Here is a 17,113-nt window from a genome sequence, read left to right as displayed (position 1 = left end):
GACTGAGCGGAGGCAACCACAGATCGAGCCCCTTAACAGGATAACTTTAAGCACGAGTGAGGGCTACTTGTAGAAGACTCACATTAATGTTCCGGGGCAAGCGGTGGCACTAAGCGTGATCCAGCTCCTACGCCTAAATCGAGGAGCACCACATACTTTTGATCAAGCACATGGAGAGGATCGTGGAAATGATCACAGCTCCCATTATGGTTCAACTACGAGAGATTGAGGGACGCATTATTGCGATGCAGAAGACCTTTGATAATCTTACACAATAGTTTTATTTTGTATCGATATTTTTGTTTTGTATCGAACATTGTCACTTTAATTTCGATAGTTTTTAATTTTTATATATAGCTAACTTGTTTGTTATAAAAAATTAGTTTATTTTATTTTCTTACCATTTGGTAATATAAAAAATAGCTTTACTATATACAACCAGGGATGCGTAACCACCGGGTAACTGGCTAATGTGGCAACTGTCATGTCATCATCTGATAGGATTAAAAAAGAAGAAGAAGAAGAAGAAAGAGGGAAGAAAACATAGAAGACGAATTAAATTGTAGAAAATGTAGAAAACGCAGAAGATGAATTAAACTGTAGAAAATGTAGAAAAGGAGATCTGAGTGGGAGAAGAGATATCTGAGAAGAGACAACCACGTTTTGAAACCATCTGACCAACATTTCGACTAGAACTAGAGCATTTGGTTGGAGCATTTCGTCTGGGTTTTATTTTTTTCTATTTCCTTAGTTTTGCATCCATGCGATAACAAAGTTCTAATTTTTTTCATTCTGGATTTTATTTTTTTATTTTTGCAAAAATTGCATCATATTGAATAAGAAAATGTAGAAGAGAAGATCTGAGTGGGAGAATAGAGATATGAGAAGAGACAAACCCATTTCGAAACCATTTGACCAACATTTCGATTGGAACTAGAGCATTCGGCTGGAGCGTTTCGTTTGGATTTTATTTTTTTCATTTCCTTAGTTTTGCATCCATGTAAGAACAGAATTCTAATTTTTTTCATTCTGGATTTTATTTTTTTCTTTTTGCCAAAATTGCATCGAATTGAACAAGAAAATGTAAAGGAGGAGATCTGAGTGGGAGAAGAGAGATCTGAGAAGAGACAAACCCATTTCGAAATCATCTAACCAACATTTCGACTGGAACTAGAGCATTCGGCTGGAGCGTTTCGTCTGGGTTTTATTTTTTCCATTTCCTTAGTTTTGCATCCATGCGAGAACAAAGTTCTAATTTTTTTCATTATGGGTTTTATTTTTTTCTTTTTACAAAAATTGCATTGTATTGAACAATTGAAAACCTTGAGTTGTGCTTTATCATTAACCTCTAGGTTCAATTCATCACATACGAAAAATTGATCTGAGAAGGGGAAGGAAAGAGTAGACGAAGGAGAAGGGAGAGATGAGAAGGGGACACATGAAGGGGAGATGCCAAGATGAAAATATGTGTTTTGATATTTAATGAAACATACTTATTAATCTGAGTGGCAGTTACCCGCCGGTTCCTCCAGCCGGTTGCATTCAACATTTTTCTATAAAAAAATGAGTTTTCCTAAGAGATTTTTTTTTTTTTTGTATTTTCAAATTGTTATTTACCATAAAAAACTATTACTTAAATTTTCAATTAATTATATTAATTTTCTAGGACAACATATATGATACATTTTAATTTACCATAATTAATAGATCTATATAGATATATTTTTCATCTTTTAAAAATGAAAATTAAAAGACTCAAGTAGTGATTATTTTTAAAATAATCTCTATAACTAAACTTATTTCGATTTTGTACATCACTGTTTGAACCAATCTTTTGAGCATTCGAACGGTTTATAAATCCGTTCAAACATAAAATTACCATTCGAACAAGATATCAAATACACCCGCTAGATTTATATATAACTTTCCATGAAATGAGTCGTTCAAATAACTACCTCTACATTCGAATAGAAATGTCATACCGTTCGGAATGATTACAAGACGTTCAAATGGTTTTCTCTTTTGGGACGTATATTTTGTCCCAAAAACTCTCGTTCGAATAAATATTTGCCTGCTCAAACGCATAAAAAACCTCTTCCATATTTTGGGACGAAATTTTAATTTTGTCTCAAATAATTACTTTCAAAGATGAAATTTAATTCATCCCTAAATTATTTCGTTCCTAAAAATCGGATTTCTTGTAGTGGTACATGCATATATAAGCATTAGTGATAAAATATATTTATTAAGATATACAAATGAACTAAGTTCTAATGAGTAAGTTTAGAAACAATATAAAGTTGAGCAAGTTTTATAGAGTTTGTATCATTTTACAATTGACCTTACTTTTATGTCTGCGAACTAATTACAACCTAATAATAACCTAAGCCAGTCAAGGTCCAATTGCAAGCTGAGTAACTTTGCTTGTTTAGACTGTTTCTAATGGTCCTATAGTTAGTTGTTCGTAGGGGCATGACTGAATGTATATTAGGGACAATGCATATCATAGATGGCATATTAATGTACATGATGGGCATGATGTTAGTCGGAGTGATGGCATGGTTAGCCGGATCTGTGGATGTGGACCCTCAGTTTCAGCTCCGGTCAGGTCACTCTCGCGAGTTGTTTAATTCCATCAGTATATGCCTCCGACCCTTTTAGAGTTGTAGGTTTTATTTTACTATTCACTGATCTAGGTGGACTAGATGTTGTGTGGCCACCCTCTCAAAAATAAACTTAACAGCTAAGCAACTTGACAAATATTAACATTTAAGCAACTGGCCGGTAATTACAATATCCAATCACTCGATCCACATTAATATATAGTTCAAAAGGATCGAGTAGTGTTTCTTGATAGAAAAGAAACACATTTCTCCTTAGAGTCGCATAGAAGCATGCATATATATAATATATATATCATTTCTAAATATCATTTGAATTTCTTGAAATGAATTAAGTTGATTTTTTAAAAGATATTAATGATGATTATATTATTGCGTATCTCATGATATGAAATGCCACCGTTTTGTGTAGAGTGGATTAATTACGTTAAGATGGTAATTATATTTAGAGAAAATATATTTGTAATCGTAAATTATGTAACAGCCTCGTAATCTCTTTGAAAAAAGTAAATAAAACACGAGATTCACATAAAAAAATTAAATTTTTAATAGTAAACCTATTATTTTTTAAAATAATTAGACGATATTTACGTACTTTACGATTATATGTAAAATTACTCTAATATAAGAACCTAACTTGCGAGGGAAGTGGAAATTTTAATCATTTGATGAAATTCCCGACAAAGAAAAATAAAATGTACGATGGGGTTTTATTTTATTAAAGCCGTAAAAGACAAAGCAACAAACGGCGAGCATTTGGACTCTTTTTTGGGTTCTTTACCTACCCAACGAGAGACTCTCCGACACACTGTTTTCGTATCCATTTATCCACTATCTGTAACTATATCAATACGACATCGTTCGGTTCTTCTTTTACTCTCGTATATAAATGGCATTCTCCCTGGTTCTTTTCTGAAGAACGCAAAAACGAGAGAGAGAGACAGAGAGTAAAAATGGTGTCGTTTAGAGGAATAGCTACGGCGATCGCCATCTATGCGACTTTGATCTCCATCGCCCTCACCGGAGAATCCCAGTCCCACGAACTGCGCCCGTCGTATCACGGACTGGACTACCAGAGCTCGGCGGCGGGAGAAAAGTCGGCGCAGGAAATGAGGTCGTTCTTTGGCGGATCTTCGCCCACGTCTACCTCTTCCAACGTGGCAATGCCGAACGCCATGGATTCCAACTCGACCGACAACGACACGTCCTGGTGGTCTGGCCGCGGTAGTCATGGAGGTGATCACGTGAGGCAGGTGTTGCTGGTGGCGAGCGTAGCCTGTGGGGTAACAGGTGTCGCCTTGTTTGTGGCCTCCGCTCTACTTTATATCTTTAAGTTCCGACGACAAAGATCACCGCCGGTCCCACAACCGTCGTCGCCTGCATTATCATGTAATGATGATGAAAACAAGCTGCAAATAGTGGTTCGTGCATGACTTTTATTTTATTTGTTTTTTTATCACAAAAAAGACTATTGCTTTCTCTTTCTTTTGCATTGCATGTTAGGTTTTGTATGACGTCCTTTGTACGTTCCACGTTGTTTGCCATACAATAATATATTTTTATTAGCCTCTTCTTTATTTTCCCTCTTTTACTTATTAATTTTTATTTTTTTCTCTCCTAATATTATTATTTACATAACAATCCACAAGATTTTAACTATTATATCATCACACATTGTATTTTTATAATATTTATTAATTCATATAATTATAAATAACAAAATTTAACCTGTATTTAATAAGTGAAGTAATCTCACTACTATTCACAATTTATTTTTTATTTTTTTATTATTATTCACAAATTATCTGAAATTATCTCAGAATCAAAACGTAGAATATGCTTAATTACCCAATAGGAACAAGGATCGGGTATTTATTTGAACATGTGGATAGACAGTAGGATTAGAGAATCTTTTGCCAAATAGTCAAAAGTTGACAGAAGATAATGATAATACTAAATTAATGGTCCGTCCATAATGGGTATACTTTTTGTAATTCAGCAAAACATCATATCATATCATGTTCCAATCTAACACCCTTAATTTTCGGTTAGGCTCGGTATCTCCTTCCCACCAAAAAATTTTCATGCAGCTAACAGTACACATTGTCGGTTGCTGTGGTTTGATCCAGCTCAACTGCTTGACTTGGATATATAATAGAACTGTATATGCATAATATATGAATTAATGTTTGAAAGTGTCCCGATCAGGGCTTGGCTTGGGTGGTAAGGACTTTATCGTAGTGGTATATATGCTCACTCCAAATCTGGTACAAACCATTTTCAGGAGCCATGCACGCTCTACCAGTAAAAAGTCGATGTTTTACATGGATCTGAAGTTTAATCCGATTAAAGACATATTTGCAATCTTTCGAGATGTAATTAGAAATCTACCCTTCCCAAAAATTACTCGATTTCATCACGTTTAGTTTATCTAAATGATCGGGATCAACTTTAGCGTGCCCCCAGGCAAATTTTTTTTTTTAATTTTTCTTATTTATATATTTTTTAATATTTTTAAAAAATATAAAAAAATATCAATATATTAATAATCACTTAATCAGTAAGTAAAAGAAAGAAAATATAAAAAAAAAATTAAATATATAAACAGTCAAAATGATATGACGACGTAACAGCATTATTCGTGTCAGAAACATATCTGTTGGTTTTCACTTGAGGGTCATTTTCACAACTTTAGAATGCAAGATGTAAAGAGCCAAAAGCTCTGAAACAGCTGGCAACAATGCAAGCAGGAGCCATGTAAGGCAAATCTTGTACCTTTCTGGACAAGCAGATAACACATGATTTGCGTATGCAGTTGTAGCTATCATTATCATAAAGACGTTTCAATTTCATCAGTGGAGATATGGAGACCTGATAACAAGTACCAAACCCTCCATTCTTCCCATACATCATCCATTTATTTAGATTTTTTGGGCCCAATATATCATAGAAAACCGAATAAATCTCCCAGCATCACTTGAATTTTATTACAAGATTTTTAGCATTTGTGAATGTGTTCTAAGACAGCTTTCAGAGGTTCTTTTCCAAATTGTTGTACATCTGTGTCGAACAAAGTTATATCAAACGAGTCAAAAAGAAAAGAAAAGAACCAAAGGAAAAAATAATAATAATAATAATAATAATACAGAGAATTTGGATGGGGGAATTTGAGTTACTCCCCCATCCAAACAAAAAAGCAAGAGTGGGGGGGCCCCCCGGTTGTGAATGTACCATCCGGCATGAACTTTAACATTCACTCTTAATGAAATCTAAAGCAGTGTGTGTAACACTGGTCAAAATCTAAAGCAGTGTGTGTAACAAGTTGGTATTGATTTCTGTAATTTGTTGGGTGGTGTTGGGCCTTTCTCAACCTCAAAAACTAACTCAAGAGGTGAGGTTTTCCCTCACACTTATAAACTGACCACCAGCCCATTCCACAACCAATGTGGGATAATCCCAACAATCTCCCCCTCACACATTGGGCCCTAGGTTGGAGGCAGCAAAAACCCGTTTCTCCCATAGACTATTGGGCTTGACTGTTGATGAACCTAGGCTCTGATATCAGTGTTGGGTGGTCTTGGGCCTCTCTCAATCTCAAAAGCTAGCTAGAGTTGTTGATACTTTCCCTCACACTTAAAAACTGACTACCAGCTCCTTCCATAACCAACTGATGTGGGACAACGCCAACATAATTCACTCAATTTTGATGGTGATGACAAAAAGAAACCAAAAATTAACATATACATTTGAAAGAAGACGTGTACTGAATTGTTTCGAACGAGTACATAAGAATTACAAGATTTTATTAGAAGCAATGGGAAGAAAAATAAATAAATAAATATGTACCTATTGGTCAAGTGGCATCCACTCTAGTTCTAGCTCTAGTTCTCCAGATTCCACATTCTGTAGTTTGAGGGATACCTCCTGTTTCACCTTACCATCAACAATGTTAACGGTGCTATCATTTACCAGGGCATTGTCATGTGATTTCAGCCATTTACCAATCTGCATATTTCCAAACATCCCTGCATCTCCAAATGCTATTGCAGATGTTATCAGGGGCTGGAGATCAATCTCTGCTTCTCCCATAATGTCATCAGATGAAAATGTGTCATGATCAAACACACGCTGCAACAGGGTAAAGGCATGTCAGCTAAAATGACATAACCTAGTTCATTTCATGTCATTAAATTATTTGCATAAAAATAGTTCTAGGCCTCAACAAAAAGCTAGTGCATAGTAGATAGAACTCTTCCTGGCTCTATTATTTTTAAATAAAATACTTAAGATATAACTAGTTAAGGAAGAAACGAGGGGAGGAAATAGAGTAGGGAAAATTTACAAGAGAAAAGAAAGAGACAAACTTTCTAGGTGAGAAGCAAAATGTTTGGTCGAGGAACCAGTTGAAAATGCTTGTTTTATATATTTGTATAGGTAACAAAACTAGCCCTTTTTAACAAATAACAAGCCTACATTATCAGCACAGAGATAGAACTGAGTCTTTACGGGTAACATTGTAATACACGCGGGGTTAATTCCCTGCACCACTAGGGTTAGGTATAAGGTGGCAGATCCTTAATTACAAACATAACCCAAAAAAACAAAACAAAACAAATATGTTCAATACTAAACTCATTTTGTGATAATAATCATGTAATATGAGTGAGACAGGTGGCAGGTGGTCCCCTAGGCCTAGCTCAGGTAGTAAATGGATGGTTGCAGATATTAGATTCAAGTTTGCCAAACAAAAAAGGGAGGCTTTGATGCATGGAGAATTCAAATAGGTAATGGACTTGAGGACTGAAGTCCACTCCAGTAGTGGTAATCAAACATCCTTCAAGGGGCAAAACAAAAGAAAACACATCTGGAAACCAGGTCCCATATGTGTACTTATTCCTATAGAATGATTCCAAGTTTACAAATACAACATAAAGGTAGCATGTATCATGCCAAATGCAATCAATAATCAATCAGAAAAAGACAGAAGCATAAAGAAAAAGTCACTTAAAAACATCCAGAAGAAAAAGAAACAGCCAGGCTTACCAACTTCAAGGCTCCAAAACTCTGAGGAACTGACAGCATAAGTTCCTCATTCCAGACTGGATTCAAGTTGCTCTTGATTATAGTCGTCTGAACAGTCTAACATCATAAGTAAAAAAAAAAAAGAAAAATTATCATCCTGTGAACTAAGATTATCCTAAAGCTATTTAAGGGATAATAGTAGGGCCAAGTCCTACCCCTCAAATATAATGTATATGTTAAAAAAATAATCAACAAAACCAAAGAGAATTTGCAGTTTCCCCAATGAAAAAAAATGAAAAAGTAAGGTGACTAACCTGTTGCCCAAGAGTCAAGATTACGTAAGGATCACTTGACATCATATCTCTGATAGCTAAATCTGTACCTTTTATAACTTTGACCTTCAACAGTCCAATAAATTCTACCATGCCTTCCTGCTATACCATTTAGCATCAGACATACTGAGGTAACCCAGTAGATCAATATACAATGTCACATCAAATATCTGTCCAGAAGAAATTTTGTGTCTATATTAAACACAATTTATCTACCAACTGAATCTAATCTATATGCCAAGTGTCCACGGAATTATGGTTTCTGAAAAATTTTAATTTTATCTGATTGTCTCCCTCTCTTCCTAATGATATGAATTTTTATCTTTGCCGTTGAAGTAATGACTCTGCAGAAGAAGAAAAGGAAAACAAAACTTACCGATTTTTGAGAAGAATTTGATCGAAGACTGTCCATAATCTTTGTAGAAAAAGTTGACTGGAGAGAAGTCGTTCTGGAAGGAAGAGACACAATCCGCAGGCTAGGTTTCAAAAATGTTTGAAGCTCATACTTAGCCCTACAAAATGGATTGTGTAAGTGACACCCTAAGGGCCTGAAATATACACAACAATTGAATCTGCGCCTTGTACGACAAATCCGTCCTGCCATACCGTTCAGTCAGTTGTCAAATGAGCATCAAAGTCAGGTAGTACAAGAGCATGAGTATGGACAGGATAAAGTGGTTCAATGGCAGGTTGGACAGCAAGAAGGATGGTTATGGTAGTTTGAGTGCGGAATGTATAAAAATCCATTTGTGGTTCTCAAACAGTCTGAATCACATGCAGGGTGACTAAATATATAGACATGAAGAAAGTGTCTCACAGATGGACGGCTCAAAGAATTATAAATCATATCTAACCGGATGAATGCCGCACGCTCATCATGACTGGCATCTGGTCCCGGCTTTGCATATCCTTCAGGTATAAAAGCCTCATAAATTGCATTAGCAGAAGAATTTCCTCCAACTTCAAACATGGAATCAATTTCGTCATCAGACCAATCATCCAATGTCACAGATAGAACCTAAAAAGACCAGTTTAATGTTGTTCAGTGAAATATACAAGCTTATAGATTGTATGTGCATGTGCATGTGTTGGGACGGAGCACAAAAACTCAAGCATCTAGATAAATCATGCCATCCATTGTTGAAGAAAATATTAAACTTGGTAATAAGAATTGACAACGTAAACAGACAGACATAAAACTGGAATTCAACCAGCATAAACATGAAGATTAAGCAATTAGAACTGAGCAGATTCCACCATATTACTGTCATAGCTATCAATCATTCAGTCCACAATAAAATGAAATTTTTTTTCCTGGAACCAGTATACACTTCAAAGAAAAAAAGAGGATCCCCCTCCAAACCAAAAAGTAGGATTTTTTGTGTAGGAGAAACAAAATCTACTGTCCGGCAAGTATTTCCTCTCTCTCTCTCCCCTCTCTCTCTCATGTGTGAACTGCTTAAACTCAGTTAACAAGAAAAAAGGACTGTTCATGACCTGAAAACAGGTTGTGGGTCAACGGTTTGACTACAGGTTGACACAGGTCAAATGGAATTGGCATGATGTCAAAAATATTTTGTATCCTAAATACATTATAAAAGAAGATATAATGGAGACTGAGAAACCCAGACCTTGTCGAGTGACAAACAAATGCGTCACTAGAGAGTCAAACTGGCAGGTCAACTGGTCAAAGCAGGCTTTTCTAAACAATTCAAAGGTAAACCTGGGTTGGGAAGTGGAGTGGAAGACGAGTAGTCCAAATTCCCAGGGCAGTTTGGTTTAAAACATTACAGTAAAACTTGTAAGAAATGCAAGCGAACACAGTCTAAAATTCAATCTGGGCTGCAGCAGAGGGGAAATGGTTTGCTCAAGAAGTATTATTTTTTAATTCTATGAATAGCATTCAGCAGATATCAATAAGTAAAGCACTCATAGCTTTAGTGCTTGACTGTAAAAGTGGATATTTCTCCCTAGCCATGCTAGGATATGACATCAAACTCTTTTGGTCCTACTTAGTTCTTAGGGTCACAATTTCACGAAACTTGTATTTTGACTTGAAAATATGTGCTAAAAATTGAAAAATCAGTTTCCAACTTTGTCAAAATGCAAGGAATCCATTCTTCAGTATATACCATCACACATGTGGTCACAAGTGGCTTTCAACAATTGGCTACTTGTATACCATCACACTTGTGGTCACACGTGGATCTCAACAATGGCAGCTTTTCAAGTTTTACAATTATCATGACAAAGTAAGGCAATCTGGGAGCAGTTACCTTGGATATATGGGTACCGAGGCTCCTGTGTACACCACAACATTTCAAGCATATAAAAACTCCAATATTTGCTGACCTGAAAGCAATGAATTCCTCAACATCTTATAGGAATATGATAGAGCAGCAATAACATGTTTTTCATGATTTTTATTCATCTACAAAAACTCATACTCGTCTTTTTTATTCTTATTGTCAAGCATGAAAGGTAACTTGTCACAATACACACACACACGCACGCCATATTCATACAGTTAACAAACTAAAGTTGTTGAGATGGTAAAACTCACGCCCATTTAGGATCCTGGGCACCACAATCAGCACAATGGCGATTATCTTTCTGAAGCAATAGATCCTTTAGTCTTCTTTTACCTAAACACAAAAAAAAATAAAAAAAAATAAAAAGCACATCATTCACAAAGTCGAGAAAGAAGATATTATTTCCATATGGGTTTAATACAAAATTCATCCATGCTCCATGTGCTTTTTTGATTGAACTTTTTCCTCCCTACATCGACACTAACGAAACACGTGTCAACATAAGCGTCAAGGGTATAGAAACAAAATCCAGAGAATCATTTTAAAAAGCCAAAAAAAAAAAAATTAAAAAAGGGAAACACCCAACAAAAACATAGAAACCAAAAAAAAAAAACCCATAAGCAACACAAAAAAGTAATAAAAAATAAAAAACTTTATTAAAAAACTCAAAACTAATCAAAACTAATTTTTGAAAAAAAAAAAACAAAAATGAAAAGTTTCATAAAATTAGGAAAAAAAAACTATAAAAATAAAGAATAAAATAAACTAAAAAAAAGAGCGAGGCGTCTCCCATGAGGGCCACCTGAAAAATTTAACAAAACCATTTTTATCATTTCAGTTTTTAGTGATTTTTATTTTTATTTTTTTTTTAACTTGCTTTTAAGTTTGTTACCTTCTATTATGTTTTAATTTTTGGTTTCTATGCTTTTCTGGATTGTTTACCTTTTAAAGTTTTTCGGATTTTTGGAATGGCTTTCTTAATTTATAATACTATTTCTATGCTTTTTAAATTTTTTTGACCCCCAGTGAAAGAAAACTAACAGAAGGGTGATGGAAGAATCAATTTAATCAAACATGAAAACATAAGGAGGAAAAAAATACAAATAAATAGTAGAGAGTCTAGAGAGAGTAATTTGACTTCTAGGCAAACTAGAAGAGCCAAGTTTGTATGTAACCCAAATTACCATATGTGGCCTGTTAAGTGACACATGTTGAGTCCTCATTGGTGCTGGTTTAGCATTAGTTTCCCTAGGGGTTTGCTCAAGTGGTAAGAGCCTTAGACTTAGTGGTATGCTCTCTGCAAATCTAAGGTTTGAACCCTTGAGTGCAAACAATTTCAAGGGGTCGTTGGATTGGGAGAATTTTCCCTTGAATTACTTGAGGTGCACTTGCAAAAAACTCCTTACCAAAGGCCTGTTCACCCTCGGGATTAGTTGGGATTTTGTCCCTAGACAACCGCTAAAAGAAAACTAACGGAAGGGTGATGGAAGAATCAGTTTAATCAAACATGAAAACATAAGGATGAAAAAATACAAATAAATAGCAGTGTCTAGAGAGAGTAATTTGAATTTTAGGCAAACTAGAAGAGCCAAGTTTGTATGTAACCCAATATACCATATGTGGCCTGTTAAGTGACACATGTTAAGTCCTCATTGATGATTGAGTCCTCAATCTTGCTGGTTTAGCATTAGTTTCCCCAAGGGTTGGCTCAAGTGGTAAGAGCCTTAGACTTAATGATATGCCCCCTGCAAATCTAAGGTTCAAACCCTTGAGTGCAAATAATTTCCAAGGGCCATCAAATTGGGAGAATTTTCCCTTGAATTACTTGAGATGCACTTGCAGAAAATTCCTTACCAAATGCTTGTTCACCCCTAGGATTAGTTGGGATTTTGTTCCCAAACACCCGGTGAAAGAAAACTAACTGAAGGGTGATGGAAGAATCATTTTAATCAAACATGAAAATATGAGGAAAAAATACAAATAAATAGCAGAGTCTAGAGAGAGTAATTTGACTTTTAGGCAAACTAGAAGAGCCAAGTTTGTATGTAACCCAATATACCAAAAATACAATAGGGGTAGCCTCATACAAAGCTCCCAAAAAACAGATTGAAAATGTCATCAGACAAGACATGATTGTTGACATCTAAGCCTCATGTGGAGCAAAATGGAGCACTTTGTCTTCATACTTTCTCCATGCCATTTCTTTACTACAGATTAAAACCAGAATAATTACGAAATATAAACCTTATAATTTTTCAGAGTTTAGGTTTCAACATGAAAAGAGTAGATGGAATAAAAAATTATGCTGTAGAAAATCCGATTCTCACAATAATGGCACATGAGAAGTGGGGAAAAGAAAAGATATAAAGGATCAAAGTAAAAATATAAGTCACTCCTATCTCTACAAGGCCCTCACCTCTCCTTCACTTTCTTGTCAGATGCTAAAACACTACAAGGGATATGAAGCATAACTTTCAACAGCATGTAGGTTACAATTTTTAAATATGGGGCATATAAACCCTCCCTACAAATAAAATGTCTTTGAATGGCCAAAGACAAATATAATGTCTTTAAATGCGCCTAAATACTGCACTTAGAGGCACCTACCATATTGTTAGAATTAACTGCTCTTAACCACAGGTAAAAGTGGTTCACACCACTATATTGTTTTCTTCAATGTTCTTTTCATGGATTGGTAACTAAAACTGTTGTTGATGGACTGCTTTAATTCCTTGCAAACTGCAACTCTGTGAGCTACCACTCTATAGTTGTTATGATGGACATACATATCCAGTTGCTAAAATGCAACTTTCACATCCCAATATCATAGTAATGAATTATGAAAGTGCCCATATGGAAAACTGTGTTGGGGGAGGGGGGACATATATATATATATATATATATATATATATATATATTTTTCTATACTCACAGACAAATTATCTACAAATTACTTAAATTACATGTTACATTACTGCATCAATTCGTAGTATGGATAAGGCTAACCGATTACTTGGAGCCCACTAATAATAGTAAAACACTAGAAAGTACAACAAGGATACCTGAAATAGGCCTCCCGAGTTCCAGTGGACGGTTCATTGCTCTGCTTAAAACCCACAATCATCCAATGTAACTCAGCACTTCCAAAAACTCTGGACAAAAGTGACAAGAAAAAATGTTAAGGAAAATACCATTCTCCGCAAAAGTGATGCTGAAAACCCAACAACTCACAAACTCTGAATATTCTCAAAATTAAACCACATTCAAGAAGATTATCAGAGTAAAATTACACAAAGTAGAAATAAACTTCTTTCCATACCATAGATGTCAAATTTTTACAGGAGAAATCAAAACATGCAAACATTCATAGAGTTAGACAAAAAAACCCTTGAGATCATTTGCAGGCATTCAAATTATGCAAACATTCACAACTACGGAAAAATTACTCAATAAGAAATTATTGGTTTCTTTGGTCTCGCTTATGAGAAAACAGACGAAGAATCTTAGTTCCTATAGATTCAGCATCCGAAACCAGAAAAAGAAAAAAAAAAAAAAAACAAATTATCCAGGCGGGGCCAAACACTGGATTCGCACACGAGTTGATGAAAAGTTTTGGTCTTTCAAGGTCCCAAATGACGGGAAATCCAGAAAGACTCGATATCCAATTATCATTTAGAATCCGAAATTTTTCTCATCAGCCGAGCGCAACTACTGCAAAGGCCGAGGGGGAAAAATGTAGAAACGCAACTAACTGCAAAGAGCAATCAATATTACTTAATGTGGAATAAAAACATTACTGGCCATAAGGCATAATAACGGATTAAACCCCATAAAAAATACGGGAGAGATGGTTAGAGAATGATTTAGGATTAAGGGACGATTCATACATGGTAAAAAAGACAGAAAATTAAAAAATGAGACCATTTTGAAACTGCCATAAAAAAACAAAAAGAATCGTTTACATCAAAGGTTTCCAAACAACGATTGTTATCATTTACAATCACGAGAAAAAGTCAGAAATAATTTAGAGTTACAAGTTATGGCAGCGCAAATGAAAGATCTGATTGAAAAAGAGAGACAGAAAACTCACCAACAAATTTGAGGAAATCAAATGCCCGACTCCAAATCCGAAGAACTCCAGAGAGAGAAATAGAGAGAGAGAGAGAGAGAGAGAGGGGTGGCGATGTTATTCACTTTTTGTTTCAGAACCTCTCGACTATGGACGATGGAAAACTGGGTGTTTTTGTTGGAAATATAGTCTGTCCAGGGAATAGATTGATTAATTATATATATTAATATAAGTTCCGAAGAGAAGTGGGAATGGTGTAAATTTGGCCATTGGAGAGTTCAAAAGAAGTTTGAAGAAGTTAAGCCAAAGCCCCACGTGATAGACATGGAAATGGACATCATCGGATTCGGATCCCCTCCAAACACACATTGATCAGTTTTACGAAGTTTCCAACTCGCGCCAGCTTTGGTCGCCTACTTTAACGGTAATTTCTAAACAGCATCCTCTATATTTTAGTCTTCATTTGACGTGGTACACTAAACTCTATTTTGCATTCTTTATTTTATTTTTTGCATTTTTTTTATTAATATCTGATTGAAGTCTCTTATTATATATATATATATATATATATAGGAGGTGGTCGAATTAGACTTTGGCCTTTTCCTTTAGGAGAGTGACGATCAAAGTATGAAAATGGAGGCGCGAGCGGCACAAAAGGTCGTATCTATTATTCTTCCAGCTATTAATTGGTTGCGGTTGTTCTTGTCAACCAAAATTTGACAGTACGGCCATGTTCCGATATATTTATTCTTTAAAAAAAAAAAAAAAAAAGAATTAGAAATAGATTTTTTTGAAGTTTTGTGAAAATTATTAGGCTTGCAAAAAATAGATATTTGGATTAAGCAGAGATATTTTTGTATATCAAGTTTATAATAAAACGATATATGGTTAGGCTTGTGGGGTCTATTAAAACGTACTAGAAGTTTTGTGATATATATATATATAACTTTCAAGATTATAGTAAAAGCTATTTTTGTGTTTTTTATATCATGATAAGAACAAATGTACTTTATTTTTTCGAATTAACTCAAATTAGTCTAGAATTTGATAACCTGATGACATATAATCAGATTTTCTAAATTAAATATTTGGGTTCGAACTCCCGAATCCCGACCCTCCCTTATACTAAATAATAATAATAATAAAAACTGAACTGAAATTAAAGAAAATTAGAACATACGTGAATACTATCACATATATAGTCTCGTACAAATTCACGGCTGTTTCCCTTACAAGACACCAACGGTCGGTTAAAGCAATCCTAGAATACCAGACTTTTTGACATTTGACCTTTAAAATGACTGTCCACGTGGATATCACGTAACTATCTTCTTCTTTCTTCAAAGCAAATATATTATATATTGCTTTTTATACACTGATAAATAAGTGTGGGATATAAGAGTGTAGCCCCGATCTAAATATCATCTCAATTTAATTTCATGTGTTCCATTAAATCTATTTTATAATAAAAAGATGAAATTCTGCAAGTTATTTTCTCATATTCTTTTTTGACGGGACAAGTTATTAGATAAAAGAATTCGTAGAAAAATGTTTTATTTATTTATTTATTTATTTAATGTATCAGGTGGATCATTTGTATTTTCTAAACTAATGTGGTAAGAATATATATATATATATCTTTTCTGAATCCTTATCGAAGGAGCTGGAGAACGATTGTTATCATTAGTGGTTACAGCTAGCCAAACAGATACGCCATGCATATTTGTTTGCACTTTTCAGCTTTAATGGTGCTATATATCACTGTATATGTATCTATGGTCTGCATAATGATTCAGGAAGAGCTGGCAACTAGTAAAGAGATTATTCGAATATTCAGTATATAACAAAGAAATAACATAATTAAATTTTTTCGGTTTGATGTACTATATGATCATATAAAATTATTTTTAATAGATCTGACATTCAACATCAAACTGCATCAATTTATTTATTTATTTTTTATTTTTATCACGAAGTTATCACTCTTAGGATAGCGCGCATGATGCATGCCACTTCAGAGATCCACTGCTCCATTCTCACATGCATAGCCTCTATAAGTTGGGCACTTTAGTGGTAATGCTGGATGATTACATGATTGCACAAAGCCAGCTCCCATCTTGATTTCAACTTTGTGATTGACGCTCTCAATTAAGGGCAAACAAACATCGACAAGATAAGGGAGTACTAAAAATCAAAAGATATTAGATATCACTACATCAGAAATAATATAGATCCTGAGAAGGTTCTAGAACGTAATTCTAAAAGTTATAGATTAGCTGACCTACTCTTATCAAAATTCTATAAGCAGTATTGGTTGATTAAAACTGCATTCCCAGCCTGTTCGAAGAAATTTATATGAAACATGAACAAAATTGTAATTGACGTTCATTCAATTTATCTAGAACCAATACATATAGACACATCTTATAATATGCTTTCCTGCCTACCTCAACTGCTGATTTGAATGAAGCATTTGGCGCCCTCAAAACAGTTCAGTTTGGTTTGGAACTTGGGCTATCTCAAGTGATCATTGAAGGGGATTCCCTACAAGTCATTAATGCTCTAAAAAGGGAGAAAGGGGGTTGTAACAGTGCAAGTATGTTTGTTAGTGAGGCAAATCATCTTCTCAATTTTTTTGTCAAATGGGAGGTTTCTCATGTTAGGAGAAATGGTAATACCATGGCCCACTTGTTAGCAAAGAATGCTCTTTCCATCTATGACCATGTTGTAACGTTGGGGGATCTCCCTCCTTGTATT

General features: G+C 34.8%; 2 protein-coding genes across 4 annotated transcripts; one reads left to right on the top strand and one right to left on the bottom strand.

Moving 5' to 3' along the window:
- Positions 1 to 3,404: 3,404 nt before the first annotated feature.
- LOC121266235 lies at positions 3,405 to 4,198 on the top strand. The gene has a single exon (XM_041170008.1). It carries the CDS (start codon positions 3,575 to 3,577, stop codon positions 4,052 to 4,054), a length of 480 nt encoding a protein of 159 aa, XP_041025942.1. The 5' UTR covers positions 3,405 to 3,574; the 3' UTR covers positions 4,055 to 4,198.
- Positions 4,199 to 6,330: 2,132 nt separating this feature from the next.
- LOC121266234 (ADP-ribosylation factor GTPase-activating protein AGD12-like) lies at positions 6,331 to 14,748 on the bottom strand. 3 transcript variants are annotated; one of them, XM_041170006.1, is made up of 10 exons: positions 13,936 to 14,106; positions 13,734 to 13,765; positions 13,350 to 13,439; positions 10,539 to 10,620; positions 10,252 to 10,327; positions 8,830 to 8,993; positions 8,352 to 8,487; positions 7,958 to 8,077; positions 7,665 to 7,760; positions 6,331 to 6,749 (listed from the first exon to the last, which is right to left on the bottom strand). In XM_041170006.1, the coding sequence occupies exons 3-10, from the start codon at positions 13,384 to 13,386 to the stop codon at positions 6,468 to 6,470; spliced, it is 993 nt and encodes a 330-aa protein (XP_041025940.1). In that variant the 5' UTR covers positions 13,387 to 13,439; positions 13,734 to 13,765; positions 13,936 to 14,106; the 3' UTR covers positions 6,331 to 6,467. The 3 variants fall into 3 exon arrangements, with proteins under 3 accessions (XP_041025940.1, XP_041025939.1, XP_041025941.1); XM_041170005.1 differs by lacking the exons at positions 13,734 to 13,765; positions 13,936 to 14,106 and adding an exon at positions 14,378 to 14,748; XM_041170007.1 differs by lacking the exons at positions 13,734 to 13,765; positions 13,936 to 14,106 and adding an exon at positions 14,378 to 14,746 and having other exon boundaries at positions 7,958 to 8,074.
- Positions 14,749 to 17,113: the final 2,365 nt, after the last annotated feature.

The sequence above is a fragment of the Juglans microcarpa x Juglans regia genome, chromosome 5D (assembly GCF_004785595.1).
Source record: "Juglans microcarpa x Juglans regia isolate MS1-56 chromosome 5D, Jm3101_v1.0, whole genome shotgun sequence".
In the NCBI taxonomy this organism is placed as follows: Eukaryota; Viridiplantae; Streptophyta; class Magnoliopsida; order Fagales; family Juglandaceae; genus Juglans; species Juglans microcarpa x Juglans regia.
The sequence above is the reverse complement of the archived record's forward strand: the minus strand, read 5'-3'. Positions and strand labels throughout refer to the sequence as shown.